The sequence below is a fragment of the Hydra vulgaris genome, chromosome 01 (genome assembly GCF_038396675.1).
Source record: "Hydra vulgaris chromosome 01, alternate assembly HydraT2T_AEP".
Taxonomy (NCBI): Eukaryota; Metazoa; Cnidaria; class Hydrozoa; order Anthoathecata; family Hydridae; genus Hydra; species Hydra vulgaris.
Genome location: NC_088920.1, coordinates 63323073 through 63350000, shown reverse-complemented (window position 1 = coordinate 63350000; position 26928 = coordinate 63323073). Strand labels below are relative to the sequence as shown.

Genomic DNA, 26928 nt, shown 5'->3' with positions numbered 1-26928 from the left:
ATATAAAAAGATATGGATTTCAATAAATCTTAAGTTTAAATAAAGTCTTTGATTAGAAAAGATCACAATTTGTAAGATTCTTTTGCATTCATTTATTCAATTGTATTAATAGTAAGATTACTGGTAATATGTTTGTAAATTGAAATAGATAGTATTAGGCTCAACGAAATTATTAATGTAAAATGCTAATAGGCAACTTGAAAATAGTTGTCAAATGAAAAAAATAGATCTAGGCAGGATGAAATTAATTGTTGTTGAAATGTAAGAAATGCAACTCGGCGTGCAGAAATTTGACAGAATTTATAGTGTCAAGCAGTGTTAATGTCTGTTAATTTGATTTTACTTTACACGCTTCAGAACAAAGCAAAGTAGGAGTTTAGCTATTTATAGTAACAATTAACACTTTTAAATCTAAATAATTTTTTTTTTTATATAATTTCTATCCTAATTATGTTCTTTTTTTCATTTTTTTTTTAGTTTGTCTTCCTTTTGTCATCTTTTGATTAGTTAGCTAACTGTTGAAACATGATTTTAATTTTGTAAATTTAGTATGATGTGAAATTTACTCTATTAATTATTAGTCAACAGTTAGAGAGAAGCTGGAGCTTAATTAAGAAATGCTGGAAATTAGCTTTTAATCAAGGTAAAAATAATTTTGTTTACTGGTAACTTAATAAATCCAGTTTCTACTATTTATTCTGTGCTTTTTTACATTTGTTAACATGCTGCTTTGGAAACACTTTCTTTCTCTCTCTCTCTCTCTCTTAGATGAGAGGGAGATTTAATAAAACTTATGTAATTACTGAGCTCTTACGTATTTCTTAATACCACAAATGATAATGACCATTTATAAGAAATATTTAACAAGTTGCTTGCTATTTTATGATATAGTTGCTCAAATTGTTTAACTATAATTGTCCCTTGATTGTTCAAATATTGTAATAAATAAAATCTTTTTAGTCCAAGTATTTAAGTTAATAAAGTATCTTATTAAGTTGTGGTGTTATTTGCCAGCGTTACTATAGTAACAATGTATACATTGTGTTGTCTAGCCTTTTTATAATCTTTTTTAATTATTCTGTAGCCAGAATATAATATATTATCATAGTAGTATTATATTAATATAGTAGAATTAGGATAACAATAATAGAAAATATATTATATTTTCTGTTATTATTATCCTAATTCTACTAACAATAAAATGCAAATAGTACTTTTGTAATTAAAAATTGTAATTTTTTTTTTTCATGTCTTTTTGTAGGTATTTGCAGGCTTTACTTGACTTTCCTTTTCTGGTACTTGTGTTGTGACAGATTTTAAAAAGAACTCAACTGATGTTAATGCGGTCTTTATGTCGTTACCTATAAGCAATGACGTTGCTGATAGGGAGTCAAAGTTAAAATATTTATAGATAAATTTGTATTTAATATTTTAGATAATATATTAAGTTATTAATGTGTTTTTATTGTTATTAATGATTTAATAACTAAGTTAATAAAATTGTATTGAATATTCTCTGGTTATCTTGTTTTATACGTGTTTAAATCCGAGTTTGATACTCAGTAGGCGTCGTATTGTATACCTGTCTTTATACGCATCTGATGTTATTTTTAATGCGCGTTTGATACGATAAAATAGCTAACATATATTCGTAAATAATGCGTATTCTGGAAAGTTTTAAATGCGCATGTAATACCAGAAAAATATCGTATTGAATATTCTCTGGTTATCGTGTTTTATACGTGTTTACAAGAGTTTCAAATGCGAGTCTGAAACTCAGTAGGCGTCGTATTGTATACCTGTCTTTATACGCATCTAATGCGTATTTCTAATGCGTGTTCGACACAATAAAATGGCTAACATACGCACCACATCGATACGTATTTAAACGAGTTTCTAATGCGCATTTACAACTAAATTTGCCGACTGGGAATAACAATAATTATTGTTACTGTTATTGTTTTCATTACAATTACAATAGTCCTAACCCTAGGTCAGACTAGTTATGATGTAAAATTGAGATTCTTACCATTACAACGACAAGTCGGACATCCATTCACATCAAGAACATTTCCATACTTGCAAAATATTTTGCACACGGGTCCGCATTTTGGTTGACCTAAAGAAAAAATTGTTGTTTGTAATCGTGAAAAAACATTTCGTAAATCAAATAAAAAATGACTCTTACATATTCCCATCAAATCTGTACTTTTGTTCTTGACACATGTTAACTGGTTGCCACACTTTTTATTATTTAACAATATCCCTCCACATACTTCACCAACCGCCTGAGCGCATACGTCACAGCAACCACATAAGTCTTTGACTGTTCCAGCTATTAATAAAAAAATATAACTGATTTATACATTATACATATACAAACATATTTTAAAAAAAACTTATTTATACATAGGTTATTCGCAATTTTTCAAATAACAACTTTCAAAAAAAAAAGCACAAATATATTAATGAATAAAATTTACGGTCAAATTTAGGACAGATAATAATGTGCCCTAAATGTAATGAACTATTCTTTTTTTAATATTTTATGAGCGTAGCAAAAGCAATTTATATTAAAACTAATTTTCATTAAAAATGAGCAAGGCGTATTTAAAGCGAAGTTTTTGTTTACACCTCAAAAAAAAATCGGCAATTTCTTATCTAGCTAAAAATACGCTTTTTCACCGATTTTTTAGGCGACAAAAAAATCCCAACCAAAGTGTTGTATTAATGCAATTCATCATGGTGGCTTACCTTTGCGTCTAGTTGTGGTGTTAAACAACAACAACCTCTACACTAATTTAATTAAAAATACATAATTCTCTTCCCAACCGGCACATCAGTTTCACTTTCGGAATTAAAAACCTGTGCAGACCCGTGTTTCTCACGACCAGGCGTAAACCAAAAACACGTGTAAATTGCGGGCAATTTTACTCTAGTTTATCACGTGTTTTTTGAGGATTTTAAGTCAAATTTAAATGTCGCATGCTTTTATCAGTGGTTTCACGTTCCTTACGGAAAAAATATTATGATATAATATTACGTTTTTGTAACGGTGAAACCATTGATACTAGTATTTTTGGTAAATTGGATTTTTGATAAACTGGTATTTTGTAGTAGTTAATTTCACAGAATGAAAACCATTCTTGGCACATGTTATTCGTTTTGTTTTGGAAGGTTTTAAACACGCAACAGAAACCAAGCGTAACATTTTTCTGAGTTATGCCGGCTGGGTTACTGGAGATATAAAAAAAAAATCTCCTTCTATAGGGAGTAAAATTTACGCTATAATCTGCTCGAGATAAAAAATTTTAAATTTAAATCCTCTCAAAGTTAATAAAATTTACCTTTACATCCCTCTGGTGCTTTGCATTTAACCACAGCACAATTAATGCAAGTAAGTGCCGTTGAAGAGTAAAAAATAGAGAAAAACAGACATATAATAAAAGTTAGCTGAGTCATTTTGAATCAGTTTTTTTTTTTTTAAAGTAGTTTTCCTGAAGAAATAATGAAAGAACTTTAATTATGACTAACAACATATTAAAAAGAAAAAAGTAAAAAAAAAGATCTTGCAATTTAATTTTCTATTGAACTGTCACATTTACCGAAGGTTTCGTCAACATTTTTGTATAGACATAATTAGTATATTTAATTAAAAATATTCAAATTTTTCAACTACCCAATTATATTTAATAAACCTATTATACTTAATAATTATCATGATAAATGTTATAAGTCATAAAAAATCTATTTATATAAAGTATAACAAAATATGTTGAATCTTTGACATTTTTTTTTTTTCTATTTTTAATTTTGCCCTTGAAAGTTGCAATTTATAAAATAGCAAAAATAATAAAACAAATGGCTGGAGCAAGAAGAAGACATCAGTTTGTCTTATCACCGAGCCCTATTGTGGCTTCATTACTGGTCGTTTTTTAGAATAAAGTATTTAAAATCGTGATAAATGCTTGTTATAAAATATATATAAAATGTGTAAAACTACGTTTCACAATTGATATAACTATTTATATATAAATTCGTTTTGTAAAATAAATTTATAACAAATAAAAGTAAAAGCAAATAAAAGAAATAAATTGTGCTAGTTTATATTTTTTTCTGTTTAAACGATTATAAACGTTTTCAGTAAAGTTTTATTTGTTATAAATTTATTTATAAAAATAAAAATCACTTTTACAAAGTGTCCCCATTTGATATAAGCATAAATATACCCAAGTCTGAAATTCGATATTAAACACAAAAAAATGCTTGTGCAATCCATGTTTAAAGGATTTCATAATTTTCTTTTGAAATAAAAACATATTATTTAGTAAAGTAGAAGTTACGTAACTCTGATGAGTTCCAACAAACGCTGCCACGTTTAAAAATTATTTAGGAAGTACGTCAGGTTCTTCCTTAATAAGTGGTGCTTCCTAAATATTTGCCTAAAAATCCTCATCAATATCGCTTTTGGATCAAAATGTAATTAATAATTACGTTTGCTGATACATTTTGAAACAAGATATTTAAAATAATATTGATGTAAAATATAAAACAGATTAAAAATTTGACTTTCAAATTGCGTTAGAATGCAATTAAGCTGAATTAAATTAAACTATTGTCGGTAAGCATAACATAAATTAAATACCAAAACTTTTATTATGAAAAGTATATATAAACAGTTCTAAAATTCTATTGCTTATTTATTATAAGAAAATAATCAGTAAAAAATGCAATATAGATAACTGGATAAATGATATAGATAACGGATAAATGATATAGATAACTGGATAAATGATATAGATAACGGATAAATGAGCTATTATTATTTTCTAATTTAAAAACTATCATAAGAAATATAATTGAATTTCATTTTCGGGACGATGTCACGGGTTTCGAAGTAGAGGGGCACAATTGTCAATTTATAAAAAAGTCCTTTATATCTAGAAATTTCTAAAAAAAAAGGTCCTTTAGAAAAAAAGTGGTGGTGGGAAGAAGTACTCCTGGCCCACCACCCCTTCTTGGGTTTCTCGGGTTCGGGGGGCCAGGGAAATTTTACTTGATAGATTGTACCGAAACTTAGGATCTCGGTTTAAAAATGAGATTTTAGTAGCGGGTTTATAAGTTTTGGGTTGAATGCAATTGAGTTTTGAAAATCTGGTTGGGTAAAATTGATTCGTTTTTTTAAAAAGTGAATTAATTAAGATTGTTGATACTTTTTTTATCAAGTTTGAATATAATTAAGGTTTAGTTTAAACACATTTTGAATACTGAATTCATTAGGCAGTGTTTGTGTGTGTGAGAAATGATCTACGTTTGAGACATTTGCTTATAGCCTGTTTTTGTTTACTTAGCAATTTTTTACTTTCGTTGCGTTAAAGCACCTAAACGTTTGCATCATTTAAGTAGCAATTCATAAGCAAAAATAGCGTATTTTTCAATTATAAAAAATTCAGTGACTGCTTGACTTTGTACATTGTAACAACATTTTGTGATATCTTTAACTACGATTATGTGGTCTACAGTTGTAAATGAAAAGGTCAGGGAGTTTTAAGGAAATATCTGATTATTTAAAAAGGCGATGTAATAATGTTTATTTAGTTTAATAGAAATTTAAAGATAATTTGTTTAATTGAAATCTTTGGATTATTTTGCGTAGTTCTTGTCTAGTACTGGAATAAAATAAGTTAATATCATCTACAAACAAATTTGAATTTGAAATTTGAAAAATGTATTTGAATCGTTCATAAATGAGAAATAGAAGTGGTCGTAAAAAGGATCTTTCAGGATGGTGTTCCTGAAATTTTCTGATCATGAGTTATTAACTCGTAATCAGATTTTCCTCCATCATATATTATATATTATCTTCTATTAATCCTCGTATAAGCCAATTAACTTTCAAACTATTAATTTTTATACCATAATCTTTTGAGTTTAAAAAGTTAGAATTAATGATTTATTGTTTCAAAAGCTTTACTTAAATCAATAAATACACCAATGGTATACTTGTCATCATCAAATGCTTTATATTATATATTAGGTGTTTCAAAACATCACGAACAATTCGAGTAATTCCATATCAATTTGAATCCAAAATGTTTATGGTAAAGAACATTATTTACATTAAAAAAAAGAATAAACTCTAGTATACATAACTTGCTTTAATATCATAGAAAAACAAGAATTGAGACGGTTTGATAATTTGCAACATCAGAAAGATCACCAGATTTTAGAATTGAAACAACTTATGCAATTTTCAGGTTTTCTTGAAAATCATTAAATTAATACTATGTAATAATGAATTATGGTTTTTTGTATTGATTTGATCACAGCATTATTACTTTTACCACCGAACCCTAAACTTTTTAGACTTTAATTTTATCAGTTTAATTTTATGAACTTTTTTATAAGCGAAATACATATATAGTAATGGCAAAATACATTCATAACTATGGCAAAATACATTCATAACAATGGCGAAATTCATTCATAACAATGGCAAAATACATTCATAACAATGGCAAAATACATTCATAACAATGGCAAAATACATTCATAAAAATGGCAAAATACATTCATAACTATGGCAAAATACATAATATAATAAGTTTGGCTTCGCCCAATTTATTGTATTATGTATTAACGTCAGGACCTCTTGGATCTGATGTGTAATATTCCGAAATGTAATATTGTTTTATCGTTATTTCCTAAGTTTTTGTATTATGCATTTACGTCTAGGACCTCTTGGATCTGATGTGTAGTATTCCGAAATGTAATATTGTTTTATCGTTATTTCCTAAGTTTTTGTATTATGTATTTACGTCTAGGACCTCTTGGATCTGATGTGTGGTATTCCAAAATGTAATATTGTTTTATCGTTATTTCCTAAGTTTTTGTATTATGTATTTACGTCTAGGACCTCTTGGATCTGATGTGTGGTATTCCAAAATGTAATATTGTTTTATCGTTATTTCCTAAGTTTTTGTATTATGTATTTACGTCTAGGACCTCTTGGATCTGATGTGTGGTATTCCGAAATGTAATATTGTTTTATCGTTATTTCCTAAGTTTTTGTATTATGTATTTACGTCTAGGACCTCTTGGATCTGATGTGTGGTATTCCAAAATGTAATATTGTTTTATCGTTATTTCCTAAGTTTTTGTATTATGTATTTACGTCTAGGACCTCTTGGATCTGATGTGTGGTATTCCGAAATGTAATATTGTTTTATCGTTATTTCCTAAATTTTTGTATTATGTATTTACGTCTAGGACCTCTTGGATCTGATGTGTGGTATTCCAAAATGTAATATTGTTTTATCGTTATTTCCTAAGTTTTTGTATTATGTATTTACGTCTAGGACCTCTTGGATCTGATGTGTGGTATTCCAAAATGTAATATTGTTTTATTGTTATTTCCTAAGTTTTTGTATTATGTATTTACGTCTAGGACCTCTTGGATCTGATGTGTGGTATTCCGAAGAGTAATACTTTTTTATCGTTATTTTCCTAAGAAAGTAATAAAAATGTTAATTAGTTTTGCGATATTTGAAAATATTATCTACCTAGAAATATTTTTTCCTTAATAATTACCCTATACATTATTTATTGCATAAATCAGTAATAAGTATTGACCTTTGTTTATTACCTTCATTGAAGTAATTTTTTTTTATGCGTTAATTTTAAAAGATAATATTACTTGCATTCAAAAAAAAAAATAAGTTAGGCTAAAAATCATCAACTTTATATTTAAGTTTGATAATGAAAAAATTTTTCGTTGACATAAAGTTAAAAGTGTAAATAATAAACAGATTTATATCGAAATTGTGCTTTATATTGACTCCTTATTATAAACATTTTGTATAGCTTCAACAATGGCGTTTAAAGTTAATGTAATATTAGCCGAATTTTCTGTAAAATTTATTGTAAAATTTCGTGAAATAGGAGTTTTATTGATTTTCGTAAATTTTAAAATATTCATTTAAACAAAACCATTAAGGACTTAAAAACTTCACTATTTAAAACTAAATTTCATACTTAATTTCTATTACATATTCTGGAGTAATTTACAACCTTGTAAATTACTAATTCTAAACCTTAAAACCAACTTAATAATAAACCAGTAGTTAAACTAAATGAAGTAGTTTTCAGATGTTTATATATATATTCAAACAATTGCAACAACTAAATAAGGTTTAACATTGCCATGAGGTTCTCGAGTATGATTATCTGGTTAAATAAAGGCTATACGTGTTTATAAACTAGTTCGTTTGTTTTTTAAAGTTAACATGTATTGCAAGAAATGCCATTTAAAAAATATTACGCCAATGTTTTATTTTCAAATGTTCTTAATTTACAGTTTTTAATAATTATGTTAAACAATTATGTGTTACATAATGTGTTTACATAGTTTATATATGTTTGTATTATGTTATTTCCGTATTTTAAAAGTAGTGTAACTTTGCAATGTATAGAGCATGATTGTTATCTCTGCCAGTCAAGCGTTATTTTTAATTTGTGGTTTTACTGACCACCATTCATTTTTATTTTTTTTACTCTTTAGAAAAAAACTATGTATAAGTTATAATAATATACCAATTTGTTAATTGGTATATTATTATAACTTATACATTTTTAAGTTTTTAAGTTTTTAAGTTTTTCGATAGTTTTATCAAACTAGTATACTGCTAATTTGATAAATAAAAAAATAAAATAAAATAAAACTGTCGAAATAAAAAAAATATTCGTTAAAAACCCACATACGCGGCCAGAGAACAAACATGATATGGAGTTTTTAATCATTTATTTTTTTCGTTTTGCTTTCTTTTTTCTTTTTATGTTATGCTACAACACTCATTGTTTTTAAACTTGCTAGCATAATCACATTTTGTATTATTTAGTGACTTATTTTAGATTTAAATAATTTTGTTTTGTTTTTTTATTTTGAATTGTAAATCGTTAAAATAAAATATTCATAAAGAGGAATTCTCTGTAAACCCAAAATATCTAAATAAGAAACTACGCGTAAAAAACTAATCAAGGTAACTAGAATAAAGAGAGCGCGGGAAACTCTCTAACAGCAGTAAAATTGAAAAAATGAAAACAAGCTTCTAACAATTTTAATGCGCAAAAAGATTCCATATATGAGGCATTTAGGTTAAAACAAAAAAAGCTTTAGCTATATCTTTTTTAGGCTTGAAACGTTGAGGTAAGCTACCTTTTGGAAGGATATCGGTAATCAAAAATTCTACAAAAGTATCGAACTGTAACTATAACATAAAATATGTAAAATAAGAAAAATTATGATCATAAAGTTTTAAAAATGTGTTTTCAGGGCCAACAACACGGGAGGGAGGTGGAGGCGAATGGGGGATCAGGGCAGGTTTGGCATACTTTTTTTTTAAATAACTTTTTTTTTTTTTTAATAAATTTCTAGACATACAGAGAACTTTTTTTAAAAATTGACGATTGTGCTCTTCCACTTCGAAGCCCGCTTCGTCGGCCCTGGTCTTTACCGTTAATTAAACTTTAATTGCACTCAATTTTTAAATATGTAGTAATAATTATCTTAAACTGCTTAGTCCTTAAAAAAGTTAATTTTTTATTTATTTTAAATACAATTTAAAATTTTTTTTCAATGTTTTAATTTTTTTTCAATTACGAACATAAATACTAGCCATTTAAAAGTTCCCCACTGTTCCGTGTTCGATTATGGTTTGAACGAATTATAAAACTATATTTAAAATAACACTGGAGCATTTACTGCATTTTCTTGCACCTTAAAAAGATTTAGAGCACTTTAATTTGAGCAAAACATAACTTTGCTAATACTTAATAATATTTTTTTATAACTTTCAAAGTCGTTTTATGTCAAAACTTAATAACATTTGGTTACAATGTTAAAATCTAATTGGTTAGATAAAAATGTCATTAATAATAATATTTTGTCTTCTCATTTCAGATGAGAAAGATCAGTAATGGATTGAGAAGATCTGTATAAAGAACCAAGTAAGCAAAGTCATTGCTTGCTTGCTCTTTTTTTACTAAGATCTTCCTTTTTTTTCACAAAAATCTTCTTTACCACTTTTTGAAGCAGAAATGGACAAAGTTATATAGTGTTTATTAGATAAATTTGCAACCTTTGCAAAGGATTACAGATTTATCTAATAAATACAATTTAACTCCGTCCCTTGTTGCTTTAAAGAGTGCTAATGTAGCAAATAATAAACACACATTTTATATTTTAAAAGAACTTCTTTATATGTTGATGTAGTGAGCTACATCTACAACTACAAAAGAGAAAAGTATTAATTTTTTGATTAACACAACAATGACACTAAAAAAGACACTTGTTTTAAAACACAAACAATTTTAAGTAAATTGCAATACCAGATGTTGAGAAACTCAGCTCTTCCTAACAATTTTAATTATATCTGAGTCTTAAAATGCTTGGAGAAAAAAAGCTGAAATGTTATCCTAAAGGGGTTTTATTTACTGATACCTCAGCAAAATACTCTTTACAAAATATTCTGGAATTACATAAATTTTATATAGGTACTATAATTTAAGTAAATCTTTTTAGGTTGAGATGAACTGGCTTTGTATGTAAAAATAGGGTACGATGGAGCATCAAATTAAAGCCTATATAAACAAAATTTTGAAATTTATACAGAAGAGGAAAAATTAATAGAACTGTTTTAAACAGCATTTGCTCTTCCTCAGCTTAAATTTAAAAGCTTTTGGAAAAAATCGAAATGTTTTAGCTGCTTCTTTTGTAAACTTATTCATCTGCAGTATATAAAAAAGAGGCTTTACAATTGTGTAAAGAAAAAGAGCCGATCTTTTATCTCAGATCAGTGCATTAATGCACTATTCTCAGTTGATCTAAATATTACTGGTGATTGAAATAAAGATTACTTTTATAATTGGCATGAGAATATTTAATCTTTTTGACTGATACATAATCATCTCAGTCTTTTAATGTGTGCAGCTCTAAGCCGAAAGGGATAAATAATGTAAATTTAGTAAAAAAATCTGAGCAGAAGAAAGCCCTTAAACTCGGTATTTTAATTTTGCATTGTTCCATGCGATCATTCGATTTTATATTGCATTTAGGTTATAAAATGGAAAACTAGACATTTCAAGCCAGAACTACGGAAGAAAAGTTTTCTATTGTGATTAGGAAACAATTTGATGAAACTTCTAAGAAATGTTGAGTCTCATTGTTGGTTATCCTAAAGTAGGCATTGGTAGCAGCAAAAATGGAAATAATGCATGAAGAACATTTGAGAACTTGATTATATCTTCTGAAATAACAGGGGTCAATATTGACGTAGTAAAGAGAATGCACATTGTCCTTTTTACAAAATCTTTTGGGTACCATGCTGAATTAAACATATTTGAAATTTACTGTAATAATACTGTTAAAACTATTGTCAATATATTTAGTTGATATATATATTGAGCAGCCGTGGCACAGTGGTAGCGCACTTGCCTCAGAAACAAAGGATTCGTGGTTCAAAACCAACATTTAGGCAAGTTTTGTGACATCGATTAGAAAGGAGGTGTGAACTTCTAATTAAATGCTCATTTGCGGTGCTCTCTGATAAAACCGTAAGGACTTCTTGGGGCACCTAAATAAAATTAAAAAAAAGTATAATACTACCAAGTGTTTAAGAAATATTGATACATAGTTGCCTCATTTCAAAGCAATTCAATTTTTCTATAGCTTGAAATTTTTTTTGTTCCCGGCCTCGAATCATCGCAATTATTTGCAAAACCTCATTACTTGACATATCGTCAGCCAGGAACCAAGAGGCGTATATCTATTTTTTGTGTTTCCGAGAAAATCAAGAAAATCAAAATCAAAGAAAATCATTTTAAATTTAATTTGTAAAGACTTACTTTTTAAAGTTGTATCATTCTTGAGAATAAATTTATTGGATACATACTCCATCGGTTGTTGAATATTTCTTGATAATAAACAGAAAAAACACAAAATGTGGACATACGGCCTTTTGGTTCTCGTCTGACAATATGTATAAACATAAAAATTTTGGAGTTTGTGTCATGTTTCAAACACCGAAAAATCCTGGATCCGTCACTGCGCTTTAGGAAGTCTAAATAAATCGATCCAAATCGCAAAGTTACGAGTCAGATCCACTATCTTTTTATTTAATCGGATCCTAAAATATCAAGCTTTTTGTTTACAAAGCACATGACGTATCAAAGAAAGATCTAGCTAACAGACACACTTATTATGCAGGCTGTTAATAAAGCTTTATTTAAAAGTGTGTTTTTGTATTAATTTATTTTAGAGATTTAGAAAGCTGCCTTCTGATAAAATCCTAAAATATCTAAAAATGTATATTAAAGATACGGATTATTTATTGAAATTTTTTGAGTTACATAATTTTATTTAATATTTATTGTAATATAATGACTTTGTGTTTTTGATGCGAACTCCTCATATAAATTTAAAAAAAGTTAATGCTCTAGATTTTTGAAAATTTAATGCGCTAGATTTTTGAAAAATCAGACAGAGAAATCATTTTTGTTTTTAAAGAAATACCACACTCATGGAACAGCCTATCACCACACTAATGGAACTGCCACACATCTTGACCACATCACCACATCATCTTCACCATGTCGCCACAAATCATAAAAATAATATCAGACACATGGATTATTGGCATGCAAAATTTCCTATTGTAAAATGTTATTCTTTTTAAGCTATAAACAACCTCTAAATATATATATATATGTATATATATATATATATATATATATATATATATATATATATATATATATATATATATATATATATATATATATATATATATATATATATATATATATATACGGAAGCCGCGCTAAAGCAACAAGAAAGCAACTTTATAAGTATTGTTAGTTCAAATACCAAAATCTTAAACGAAAGATTAGACAAAGTAGAAAAAAATATTTTAGAGAACGCTAAAAAAATATCAACACTGGCAGCAGAAGTTGAAGAAATAAAGGTTAGTCTAAATTTTCATGAGGAACTTATTGAAAAAAAAATAAAAAATTCGTTAGATATTTTCATAAAAAATAAATCTAATCATAATGAAATACAAAATAACAACACTGACCTCAAAAAATTAACAGTAAGCTAAGAGAAATTGAAGATAGAACAAGGAGGAACAATCTAAGAGTTGACGGAATTAAAGAAGATGATACTGAAACCTGGCTGGAAAGCGAACAAAAAGTAAAGAAATATTTAATGAGTACTTGGGTGTAGAAAATGTAAATATTGAAAGAGCACATAGAGCTGGTAAAAAAGGTGTAAAAGAGAACAGAACAATTTTTCTGAAATTATTGGACTTTAAAGATAAGGAGGAAATTTTAAGAAATGCCTCAAAGTTAAAAGGAAAAAATATATATATATTAACGAAGATTACTGCATGGAAACGAATAAAATAAGAAAGGAATTGCGTGAAAAAATGAAAATTGAAAGAAAGTTGGGAAAATTTGCTTACATATCATACGACAAGCTTATTGTACGCGAGTGGAAGACAAATAAAAAGTAATTTTTTACTTATTTTATTTACGGTTTATTTAATTCTTATTTATATTTTTGGATATTTTTATTGATAATATATCAATAACGAAACCCTTTAAAATGAATCCGAAAACGTTTGAATACGAAAGTCTTTTTGAAAACATTTCAGATAAGGTTTTTAAAATAAATGATCAAAATACTTTTGATAAATATGACCTTGACAAAAACTTTATTGATAACTTTTCATTAATGAATATGGAAAAACCTTACATGTTTCCAGATGAAATAAATAAGTATTTAAAAGATGTTAAACCTTATGAGAGCCTTTCTCTTGTTCATCTTAATATTAGAAGTGCTAAAGCAAATTTTGAAAACTTTAAAATATTCTTAGAGGAAAGCAATTTTATTTTTAATATTATTTGTTTAGGCGAAACATGGTTAACTGATGACGAATTTAACGAAAACACGCTTTTTAAATTAAATAACCATGAAGGAGTGCATTTGCAGAGGAAATCGAAAAAAAGAGGCGGGGGTGTTGTAATTTACATCAAAAATAGTTTGCGGTATAAATTACGAAACGACCTATGCACATCTGATTACGACAGGGAATTTGTTTCTATTGAAATCATTAACAATGACTCTAAGAATACCTTAATATCATGCTGTTATAAACCGCCACAAACATCAACAGAAATATTCTCAAATCATCTTCAAAATATTATTTTGAAAAGCTTACAAGAAAAAAAAAATTATTTATCCTAGGAGATTTTAATCTTAATGCTCTAAATTATGAAAATAATATAGAAACACAAAGTTTTTACAATAATTTATTTCAAATCGGTGTAATTCCTCTTATAAATAAACCAACCCGAATTACAAAAAATTCGGCAACACTAATAGATAATATACTAACAAATTCTTTATTTGAAATCTCCTTAAAGAAAGGAGTAATTAAAACATTTATATCGGATCACTTTCCGATATTTATTTCAATAAGTACCTCAAATAAAATTAAAATAAATGAAAAAAAAACAATCACAAGGCGACATTTTTCTTTGGATAGCCAGGTTAACTTTAAAAGTGAGTTAGCCAATATTGATTGGTCAAATTTAGAATCCTCAAATGATACGAATTTAATGTATAATACGTTCATAGATATTTTTGTATTTCTTTATGATAAACACTTCCCCAAAGTAGTAAAAACAATTAAATTTAAAGACATAAACTCACCTTGGTTGAGTAAAGGTCTTAAAAAATCATCTAAGCGGAAACAACGATTATATATAAAGTACCTTAAAAAAAAATGCGATAAAACAAAATCGGAATACAAGAGTTATGCAAGTCTCTTCGAGAAAATAAAAAAAACCGCTAAAGCTAATTATTATAATAAACTGCTTGATAAGTGTCAAACAGATTCTAGGAAAACATGGCAATTATTAAATGAAATTATTGGTAAACCAAAAATTAACGTGCTTTCCTAAAACTACAAAAATCAACCACAAAACAATTCATGATGAAAACGTCATTGCAAATGAGTTTAACAACTTCTTTGTTAATATAGGATCTAAACTTGCTTCCCAAGTTCCTTGTGCAAATAAATCTTTTGATAAATATTTAGATCGTAATAAAAATGAATTGAATAACAAAAAAACTAACCATGTTAGAATTTAACAATGCTTTTAAAAGCCCAAAAAGAAACAAAGCAACCGGAATCGACGACATCAATAGCAACATTATAATTAATTGCCAAAACGAGCTTAAAGTTCGTTTATTTAAAATATTTAAACACTTCTTAGAGGAAGGTATCTTTCCTGAAAAACTGAAAACTGCGAAAGTAAAACCTATTTTTAAATCAGGAGATACAAGTGAAATAGGCAATTACAGACCAATATCAATACTTTCTACATTCTCTAAGATACTTGAGAGAATTATGCACAATAGAGTATATATTTTTTTTAAAGAAAATAATTTTATTTACTCCAAGCAATTCGGCTTTCAAAAAAATACATCAGCTGAACACGCAATCCTTCACCTAGTTGATGAAATAAAAAACTCTTTTACAAACGGAGAAGTTACATTAGGTGTATTCATAGATCTCTCTAAGGCTTTTGATACAGTCGACCACAAAATATTATTATCAAAGCTTAACATGTATGGCATAAGGGGTAGAACGAACAAATTAATAGAAAGCTACTTCGATAAACGTGTGCAATCTATATACTATGGAGATAATAAACTCTCTAATCCCTCCATATTAAAGTGTGGTGTTCCTCTGGGTTCAATACTTGGGCCTTTGCTTTTTTTAATCTACGTTAACGATCTCTATTGGGCATCAAAAAGAATTTCAACTATAATGTTTGCTGATGATAGCAACTTTTTTATCTCCGGAAAAATTATAAACGAACTGTGCGTAGAAATGAATCAAGAATAAGAAAAAATTTCTGGATGGTTAAGGGCAAATAAACTTTCTCTTAACTTAAGTAAAACGAAGTTTTCTTTATTTCATCCTTCTTATAAAAAAAAAGAAGTCGAATCTTCTCGTCCAAAATTGTTTATTGAAAATAGAGAAATAAGTAGGGATAATGTTACTAAATTTTTAGGTGTTTTTATTGACGAAAATCTAAATTGGATTAAAAATATCGCCTATTTAAGTAGTAAAATATCTAAAAGTATCGGAATAATATACCGATCACGCCATTTATTGAAAAAGCCGCTACTCAAACAAATCTACTATAGCTTTGTTCAAAGTTATTTAAATTACGGTAATACAGCATGGGGTAGTACCTATAAAAGCAAACTAGAACCTCTCTATCGTAAACAGAAGCATGCTATACGAGTAATTAATTTAAAAAAAAAAACGAACACACAAAGCCTCTTTTTGAACAGATGTCTTTACTAACATTGTTTGAACTAAATATATATAATGTTCTAAGTCTTATGTATAATAGTGAAATGCAAAAAACTCCTTCAATTTTCTATAGTCTTTATAAACAAAAGCCCGAGTATAAATACCTGTTGCGCACAAATATACCCTTTTTGAGCCTTCATGCAAAACTAAGCTTGTGCAATTTAAAATTACTTATCGTGCACCTCATATCTGGAATAAGTTTTTATTACTTAATCGAAATATTATTAACCTTGAAAACTTAAATGGCTTTAAAAAAACTATTAAAAAAAGTATTTTAAAGTATAAAAGTTTACTTACTGATTTTTTCTAAATTTGTTCACTGCTAGCTTCTTATATAAACTCTAATTTTTAATATACTTTATTATATATTTCAAACATTACGTTTGCAATAAACGTGGTAATATTAAGAAAAAGTAACGATACATGTTTGTATAATTGTTATCTTACACTTTAATACAATTATAATGTAACAACTTAACGTAAAAATTTTGTAAATATTTTAATTTTTCTATACGTATATATATATATATATATATATATATATATATATATATATATATATATATATATATATATATATATATATATATATATATATATATATATATATATATATATATATATATATATATATATATATATATATATATATATATATATATATATATATATATGTATGACAATGTAAAGCGGTTCTTGATGATAAGACCTTTTGGTCTTCTGCAAGTATCCCGCGTTCTTCTTACAGTTCGTATTAAAGAAGTTTGTTTATTATTTATGTTTGTGATTTTTTATTTTTTTTATTTTTTATATTTATATGTATATTTAATCTTAATGAATCTTTATTATGTAATCACGAAAATGTATACTATGGAACAAAAAATACATAACAAAAATACATAACAAAAAAAAAAAAACAAAAAAAAAAAAATTAAAAAGTTTAATTGGCACCGGCCAGGGCCTCAAAAAAAAATTTATATAATACCGCCTTATGTAAATGTAATCCAACAATTTATTATACCTCTTTTTTTTTCAAGGAATCTCAGTTGAAATAAATTTAAACTATTTGTTCCTTATCAGTGAGCCCAATGAACGTAAGTCGTGTTTTTTGAAGTTAAAACATATATTTTTGTTGCCCTTTTTAAAAAAAAACACAACTTGCCTGGCCATTTTTGAATCCCATCACACCATTGTAATTTTTTGAACAAAAAAAAATTGATCGTGTAATAAAGTAAGTATACAAAAACTTAAAAAAAAATTGTTTTGCTTTCATTAACATTGTTAAACAATATAAATAGTTACAATTCTATAAGCAACAAAAATCATTGTTGTCATTACAAATGAAAGACAATGAGTTTCTAGTTATGCATGACTCATGAGCTAGAAGTTGACACTTAATGCATTGAGTTCAGACTTCCTCTGGTTTACCTTTTCGAAAACATTCCAACACAAATCAAACAAAAACGTTTGATTGACTATTTTATAAAAAGTATAAAAGTCTTTTACGTTGCTTTTTTACTTATCCTAATATTATTAGAAGAAAACTTTTCTTTTTTTAATACATTCATATTTGATGAATCTGTCAGGTTTGATTTGAGTCTATTTCTTTTATTTAAAACCCACATTTTTTCCATCTGGTTTGAAATAGTCATTGTGAAACCATAGTTTATTTCAATACATGCATCTCAAGCATTTGTGTGCTTTTTAAAAGCTCCGAATACATTGCATTCTAGGGGTAGCAAGTATTGGATGCAGTCGGGAAAAAATCAACAAATCAATACTTTATTTTTTTTAAAGAGACTAAAGTTTCTAGTAAAAGATGAAAATCATGATTGTCTAATTGCAAAAAAACAAGTCCTTTTTTGTACTTCTAAAAAAAAATGATAGGAAAACTGGGAAAATTGAACTTTGGTCATTCAGCCAAACGGGTTTGCAGCACCTGCGCCTTTATAATAATTATTAATTTTGGTTGTTTTTATATAGTTTAAAGTTATATTACGATTTGCTATACAATTTTTAAATAAGAAAATTTAGTTTAGTTATTAAGTGTAAATAAGTTGCAAGTATAGTGAGGGAATTTTGATAAAATATACAAAGTGAAATGCTGCAACATGACATTCCACTTTGTATTTTATAGAATAGTAATGATATTTTGATATATATATATATATATATATATATATATATATATATATATATATATATATATATATATATATATGAAGACCACACTGGAAAAACGATCAAGCTGCATTTTTGCATTTTTAGGTTTATTGCCCCTGTTATATTCGGCTCCAGCTAAACTATATAATAATTGACTATATAACCAGAAAACCAATCAAATTACACAGATATTTAGCTTACAAGTTTATCTGTCCGCTGGAAGAACGATCACATTCCTCGCTGTAAAGCATGTGACAACGCTAAACCAATTAGAATCGACAAAATTGTAAACAAACCTTTTGAAATGGCGGATGCAACTGATTTTCCACAACTAGCGGACAAGCCAAAGAAAGGAAAATTATTAGGTTCTAAAAAAGATAAGGCGAAAAAAGCTCGACTTTCAAACCACACAATTGGCAATAACTGCCAGTGCACATTTTTGCAGTGCTTCGAAAAAACAAATCTTGAGGACAGAGCAGTTCTTATTGAAGCATTCAATGCTTACCCTTCAAAAGACGAACAAGACTCATTCCTATCTTCTCTTATTACGACAAAGAAAGTGTTGAAGAGAAGACCTACTCATCGTGAAGGGGAAACCCAGTTCCATGAATTTAGCTATTCTTATCATGTACAAGTTCTGCGTGGTGGAACCTATGTAGAACAGAAAGTCTGCTTCAAAGCCTTTATTGTCTTGTTTGGCATTACAAACAGAAAAGTACAAACCATCAAAAAAGCCTTAACCTCAACAGGTAAGTAGCAAAATATAATTATTACACAAAGTATGCCTATTTAAAAAATGTATAATTGTGATAATTATTATAATAGTTTATATTATCATAATTATAAATTGTTGAAAAGGCATCTATACATATACCTATTTTTGTATTACAAAGTTAATCATGACTAGATCTGGTACTGCTAAATTAAAATATTATAACAATCAGTTCATGTTACTAGATGTTTTCACGTTTTATTTTGTATTGCAAAAATATCATAAATTGTCATTACTTAGATTAGACTGTAGACTGTAATAATACCAGTTGACTGTTTTTTTTTTGTACAATGGCTAAACACCCAGTAGAACCTCTTTATCGAGTTGATGTTTATGTATTACACCTTTTTTCACACTGTCTAGCAACCTGTACTATACAGATAGTGCAATGCCAACTTATAACAGTTAAATTAATAAACTGCATAACTTAGACTAACTGTAGTCATAAAGGCTGACTGTTTATGGAAAGATATTCATTAACTTATAGCCTATACTAGCACTACCACTAGGAGGATTAATTATGTTTTATTTTTTTTAGTAAGTGTGGGTTATTCTTAATTAAATGGGAAGGGCAGAGAAAGAGATTCTTTTGTTACCAAAATTTTGATTTGTGACAAAAAAACTTGTATTCACGAGAAATTTGTTTATTTAGTAACAACAGGACAACAGTTAAATAAAAATGTGCAACTCTTACCACCCACACCCCACTCCCTCCCTCCAATCAACTTATTCGTTTCTATTACTCACACTTAAAATTGAGTTTTTTTTACAATAGGGTGTCCTCCTAAAGATACTAGAGGGCGACATAAGAATAGGCTACGCAGGCTTCCTGACCATGTGACAGCAGCTATCCGAGCACACATATCAAGCTTTCGTGGAAGACATTCTCACTATGCGCTTGGCAAAACTAGAAAGCTGTATCTTTCAGCGGAACTTAATGTCAGCAAAATGCACGCCCTCTTCCGAGAAACACATCCTGACATAGAGATAACTTACGAAACTTATCGCAGAGTGTTTGTTAAGGACTTTAATATAGGGTTTGGATACCCTAGGAAAGACACTTGTGCGACTTGTGACGAGTTAGTTTTAAAAATAGAGCATGTAGAAAAATGCATCTTAAAGAATGAAGGAGACGTAGATGTCCTACGTGTGGAAAAAGAAAAATTGACCAAACAACATGAACTTCACAAACGCAAAGCTGATACATTTTACACAAGAAAGTCGGAGGCACGCAGACGTGCTCATGCAACTAATGCTGTTGAGGCAATATCATTTGATTATCAAAAAAATCTACATATGCCAAACAAGACGTGCAGTACCGTCGCCAACTTACTTTTGTATCTTTCAACATTCACATGCTGTCCACAAATGATGTATACATATATACCTAGGACGAAACCAAAGGAAAGAAGGGTGCAGATGACGTTGCGTCAATGTTATATCATTTTTTTATAAATCATCTTTCAAGTAATGTCACTGACCTTGAGGCTTTTTGTGATGGGTGTGCAGGACAGAATAAAAATTTCACAATCATCCGTTTCTTCCACACAATGATCCACACCAACAAGCTCTTCAAGACTGTCAAGCTAACTTTCCTCATCAAAGGACACTCTTATATGGAGTGTGACAGAGACATGGGCCTGGTAAACCAAAAGGCTGATGTGGAGTTGCCAGAAGACTGGTGTAGAGTCCTAGAAGAAGCTAGAGCTAAACCAACACCATTCAATGTTATTCGTTTTTCTCGAAACCAGTTTTAAACCTTCACTGACCACATGAAACTATAAAGCGACATGTCCTTTTCCCACAAGACCTGTGCAGGAAATCCTATTTGAGGCTCAGCATCCCAAATTGGTGTCATATAGAAATAATTGGAATGGCTCAATGTAAACCGTTGTATTAGCAAAACCCCAGAAGAAGGGATCAATTCTTAGAAATCTTACAACGCTGATGCAGCTTTACCCTACTGATTTGGCGATCAGCAAAGAAAAGTATAAAGATCTCCAGGTTCTCAAGCGCTTTTTTCGACCTGAAAACCATGCATTCTTTGACAACCCTTCAACCTCAGCAACAGACATCATTGAAGGATGATTAAAAACAATTAACTTTCTATTTTTTAACTAATCTTGATCACTATTACTAAAACGCATCTTATTTCTAGTTAATAAAGTTTTAGTTTCCCATAATTAATTGTATTAGCTATTCTTCTAGACAAACAATAGATACACTCTACACTGCACCCGCTAAAATTGTAATTTACTGTTTTATAAACATTTTTTGAAAAAAAAAAAGAATATAAAACGGAAAAACGATCAAGCATCAAAAAGGTGTGCCATCAGTAAAACAATACCAACACCATCATTACTAAGTAATGGTGACAGCAAAACTTTTTTTTTATTAAAGACCTTGCTCAATTAAATAATAAAAAAGAGAAAATTAAAAAAGCTTAACAAATAAGTGAGCTATGATGTTTTGAAGTTTAAAATCTAATTTATTCAAAACAATAAAAATGTAGCTTGATCGTTTTTCCAGTGTGGTTTATATATATATATATATATATATATATATATATATATATATATATATATATATATATATATATATATATATATATATATATATATATATATATATAAATATTCTAATAAATAAGACAATTTTTTTAAGTTTGATAAAATCATTTATTTTAAGAAAAATTAAAGAAATCATTTATTAGAATATTTACACATTTTGTGCTATAGAGAAACTTTGGATATATATATATATATATATATATATATATATATATATATATATATATATATATATATATATATATATATATATATATATTTATATATATATATATACATATATACATATATAAAATATATATATATATATATATATATAATATTTATATATATATATATATATATATATATATACATATATAAAATAGTTCCAATATTCTATACAATAGGACATTTATGTGAGCAATTGCTCACTTTTATTGATTTTCTAAATCTATAAGGCTTTTTTAGAAAAAGAAGAATAAAACGAAGAACAATGAATGAAAAGATTGCTGCCCGATTCCAAAACCTTCAGTCAATGTAGCATACTCCACTGCTACATCATATATATAAATATATATATATATATATATATATATTTTTTTTTTATTTTTTTTTATTTTTATAAATCTTTATTTAAAATTGATTAGCATTACAAGTAATGAATTGTACAATTTTATCTGTCCTTTAATATCAATAGTTTGCTAAGAATACAGGGGAGGAATATTATTTATGCATCGAAAAGGTAGTAGAGCTTCCAATATTGCTTGGGAGGTAGAAGTCACTGACGCCATCACGAAGGATTCGGAGGTATTTTTGAATAAAAGTTTTCTGGTAAGTAGTTGTTTTTGCGGTGTTAAGAGCATACGGGAATCTATTAGGGTTTCTGCTGTTGGTTTGAGTTAATTTAGTAGTTATAGGATGGCATGGGTCTGCAAGGATCTTTTTGAGTGTATTAATACAGATTCTGTCAAGTAACTCTTCAATGTCAAAAATTATATTGAAGCTGCTTGAATTGGTTACATCAATTCCAATAATTTGTAGGGCATTTTTATGAAAATGTTGGATCTCTCTTTTTGCAGCAGCACTGCACGAAGTGAGAATAGGAGCACTATATATCAAGTGGCTAATAGCGTAAGATCGGTAGACCTGTAAAAGGTTTGGCTGAGTGTGACCTATTTGCTTAAGACGTCTGAGCAGATATGGTATTGATTTTATTTTGTTGTGAACTTTTGTCCATTGTTCATCCCAATCAACATTCTCATTGAGCATGATTCCAAGATATTTGTGGCTGCTGACTATTTCAAGTTCAGTATTATTGAGTAGAATGGATGGTAAAGCTTGAATTTCGGAGCATCTGGGAATAATTCTTATGATTTTACATTTCGGGCCATTAAGTTTCATTCCATTTACCTTTGACCAAAGAGCGACGCCATCAACAATGGATTGAGGCAGGTTGGTAGGAAATTTATCATTAATTATATAGGTCAGTATGTCATCAGCATATTTTTCGAGGATGGTTTCAGGTGGAAGATAGACGTTAATGTCGGAAATAAATAGAATGAACAGGATTGGACCTAGAACACTACCCTGAAGAACACCTGCTTCGATACATTTCCAGTCAGTGGTGTGATCATTTGTTTTAATTCTTTGTTGACGATTAGATAAGTAAGCTGCGATCCAAGAGGTGAGCCAGCTAGGTAGAATGTTCACTAACTTTAACAGTAACTTGTCATGACTGACAAGATCAAAAGCTTTTTCGAAATCAAAGAATATTGCATAAATTGATTTGTTGTTATCTTTCGCATGACTCCAGTCCTTTATAATTTGAATAGTAGCGTCCATCGTACTTCGGCCTAGAAGGAAACTGAACTGTTTGTTAGAGACCCATATGTGCTTGGTGTGATGGACAATGAATATGGTAATAATACGTTCAAAAACTTTACATAATGCGGATGCAATGGAAATTGGTCGATAGTCATTAGACGATTGTGGGTTAGAAATTTTTGGAATCGGTGTTATGTTTGCTGATTTCCATTGGTCAGGTAGGTAACTGTTTTCTATAAGGCGGTTGAATAGGATGCAGAGTGATGAGGCGATTTCAAAGCGAGCAGATTTGAGTAAAAACGGAGAGAGATCATCTGGTCCTGAGGAACCTGGTTTGAGTTTGCTGAGTTGGTTGACAATGTTATTAAGGGTAAAAATGGGGGTAGTAGGCGGGTTTGCCTCTCGGTCAATGAAGCATGAGAGGCTGGGTTGTTTGTTGCCAGTCCAAACACTTTGAAAATGATCATTTAATTGGTTTGCTAGTGTCTCAGAGATAGGGGTTGTGATTTTACCTTTATCAGCAAGACTGATTTCACGCCAAAAATCTGTTTTTCCAGTAGTGAAACGCCTGTTATAGATTCTCTTTCTTTTGGTAATTAGTGTACTAATTCGATTTGCAAGTGCTTTCCACTCTTTGTACCCGGAGAAAAAGAGTTGTTGACGCTCTTTTATAAGGCCTTGAATAAGTTGTGTCATCCAAGGCTTAGGGTTAACGAGCGTTGTTGATTTTAGAGGTTGGCAGATGTCTTGGGCAGAGAGTATAGAATGATAAAAGTTGTTGCAAGCAACTTGTATTTCATACGGTGAATCAACTAAGATTTCAATATTGGTAGATCGTATCAGTGCAACAGTGTCAGCAATTCTACCTGAACGGTAAGCAACCTTGTGGGGAACCGGGCGAGTAGATTTATAGAGATTTAGAGGAGGTTGACTAACTACAACAAGGTGATCTGAATTACTAAAACTAGGAAGAGTATTCGACACATAGCATTTAGGGGCATTAGTCAAGATGATGTCAAGAATAGATGTTTTTCTGGTGGAGTGTGTGTTGAGATGAATGAGTTGGTGAGAACGACAAATAAAGTCAGTAGGGCAGCCATTTAGATCCCCTGCAAGAAATATTAGTGGTTTATTTCCGATTGTGCAACGAGTTATGGCTGGTTCAATGAGTTGTGCAAGTTGATAAGATGCATTGCGCTGCTCACTTTTAGACCAAACCGGGATATAGGCACATATAACTAGGCAAGAAGAGTATCCTCGGGGGAGTAATTTTGGGTACACACGAGCGATTGTTAGTTCGATTTCTTGTTTAGGCACCAAGTTAAACGAGTAGTCTGTAGTTAATTTTATTTTTTCTATTTTATCTGAGTATTTTTTGTTTATAAATATAGCAGTACCACCACCCATGCGATCTTGACGTTCAGTGCTTATGCAAGTGTAATTATTATTGATTTGAGAAAGAATAATTTGCTTACCGCTGGGGTTAAGCCAGGTTTCAGTTAAACAGGCAATGTCAATGTTGGTATCTATGAGAAATTGATTAAAAATCTCAATTTTGTTACAGAGTGAGCGCATATTAGTAATACAGATGATTGGCAAGCGATTGGTGTTGAGATTAATGCTAGTTAGTTGGGGTGGAGCGAGAAGTAAGGGCACCGCGGATCTTGATGATTGCTCCATCGCGAATGCCCCAGTGAAAGGGTGCATCAGGGTTATCATTACGTAGTTTATCATTACGAATGTTGCGGTCTTTGCGTAGTTGGTACTCAAGTTCTCTTTCAGCAGGAGACAAGTCAGGACTGACTCTGTATGTCTTGAAATTCTCATGTGTAGCGAGTTTGCGAGAGTTTATCAGAGCTAATTTTTTGTTAGTAATGTTCTTGAGTTCTACAACAATAGGCCGACAATTTGATGCTTTTTTTGTGTTAAGACGCTTGGAGAAACTAACATCATCATTGGTAAGGCCTAAAACGTTTAGGATCTCTGTGATGCAGGGTAACACTGATGGTGGTGTTTGGGTGACATTTGCTACGGCCACTGGTTCTGGGACACCAAATATTATTATATTCTTTTCACGTTTAGCTGCTTGCTTTAGTTCGACAAGGACTTGACCGATTTGTGGCGATGAGTTTGGCTTGTTTCTGACAATATTACTCCAGGATGGCTGGTGCGGGCTTGATTGGGTGGCTGGTTGAGAGTTGATTTTGGTTTCAATAACTGCTAATTTCTGTTCAAGTTTTTTTATTTGGTTGGCTTGCAGGTTGATAGTAGCTTTCTGTTCTGAAATGATGTTAAGGAGCTCCATCATCCAGATATCAAGGTGTGCGATAGACGGTGCTAAGTTTTTAATGGCTGAGTAACCATTTGCATCAATTTTATTAACCATAATACCTTGCACAAGATGAAGGAATGTTAAATTGTGTGCTTTCTTTATATTGCTGTGATGGCGGGAGGGCTACCACCCTGAATAACAGTGGATTACCTCCCAGTTGAGAAATATTTAAATATATATTATATCTTATTACACAGGGACTAAAAAGTTTCAGTATGTGTTTTTTTCCGTAGTGTATGTATATATATATATATATATATATATATATATATATATATATATATACATATATGTATATATACATATATATACATATATATATATATATATATATATATATATATATATATATATATATATATATATATATATATATATATATATATATATATATATATATATGTATATATATATCTCAGTGGGCAAAGGGACGTCCGTATTGACGTTCGTTTTGGACCAGGAGACGTCTCAATTGGACGAAGGGAAGACGTCCAAGGGAACATAGTATACTAGGACGTCGCATGAGACTTCCAATGGACGCACGTCTAATGTTTTACGGACGTCCTTGGGACGTCTTATTTTAGAAATATACACATAACTAGAACGTCACATGAGACTTCCTATGGACGCACGTCCCACGTCTTACGGACGTCCTTATTACAATCATACTCACTGAGGCGTCTTTGGGACGTCTTATTTAAGTTTTATTTTTTTAGTTGGGGTTTAAATCCGTGGTTTATGAATAGGTCATACTAGTTTCCATTAATAATGATAACTAATAACTAATCATATTAGAATTCTTTCTCGCTACAGAGAAAAAAATTATATAAATAAGAC

General features: G+C 29.2%; 3 protein-coding genes across 4 annotated transcripts in view; 1 reads left to right on the top strand and 2 right to left on the bottom strand.

Moving 5' to 3' along the window:
• The window catches only part of LOC136075515 (antistasin-like), a 34995-nt gene extending 8669 nt beyond the window's left edge, over positions 1-26326 (bottom strand). The window contains exons 1-4 of one of the 2 annotated variants that reach the window (XM_065788899.1): positions 26279-26326; positions 3348-3499; positions 2189-2335; positions 2030-2119 (exon numbers count right to left, since the gene is read on the bottom strand). In XM_065788899.1, coding sequence (XP_065644971.1) covers positions 2030-2119; positions 2189-2335; positions 3348-3462 — 352 coding nt within the window. In that variant the 5' untranslated portion in view covers positions 3463-3499; positions 26279-26326. Of the gene's footprint in view, positions 1-2029; positions 2120-2188; positions 2336-3347; positions 3500-4189; positions 4300-26278 lie in introns of those variants that run through there. The other variant, XM_065788900.1, reaches the window with a different exon arrangement.
• Positions 13661-15971, top strand: LOC136074619 (uncharacterized). Its single transcript, XM_065786956.1, has 3 exons — positions 13661-14204; positions 14306-14620; positions 15337-15971. The coding sequence occupies exons 1-3, from the start codon at positions 13661-13663 to the stop codon at positions 15969-15971; spliced, it is 1494 nt and encodes a 497-aa protein (XP_065643028.1).
• LOC136074618 (uncharacterized) lies at positions 22659-25334 on the bottom strand. Its single transcript, XM_065786955.1, has one exon. The coding sequence runs from the start codon at positions 25332-25334 to the stop codon at positions 22659-22661; it is 2676 nt and encodes an 891-aa protein (XP_065643027.1).
• Positions 26327-26928: the final 602 nt, after the last annotated feature.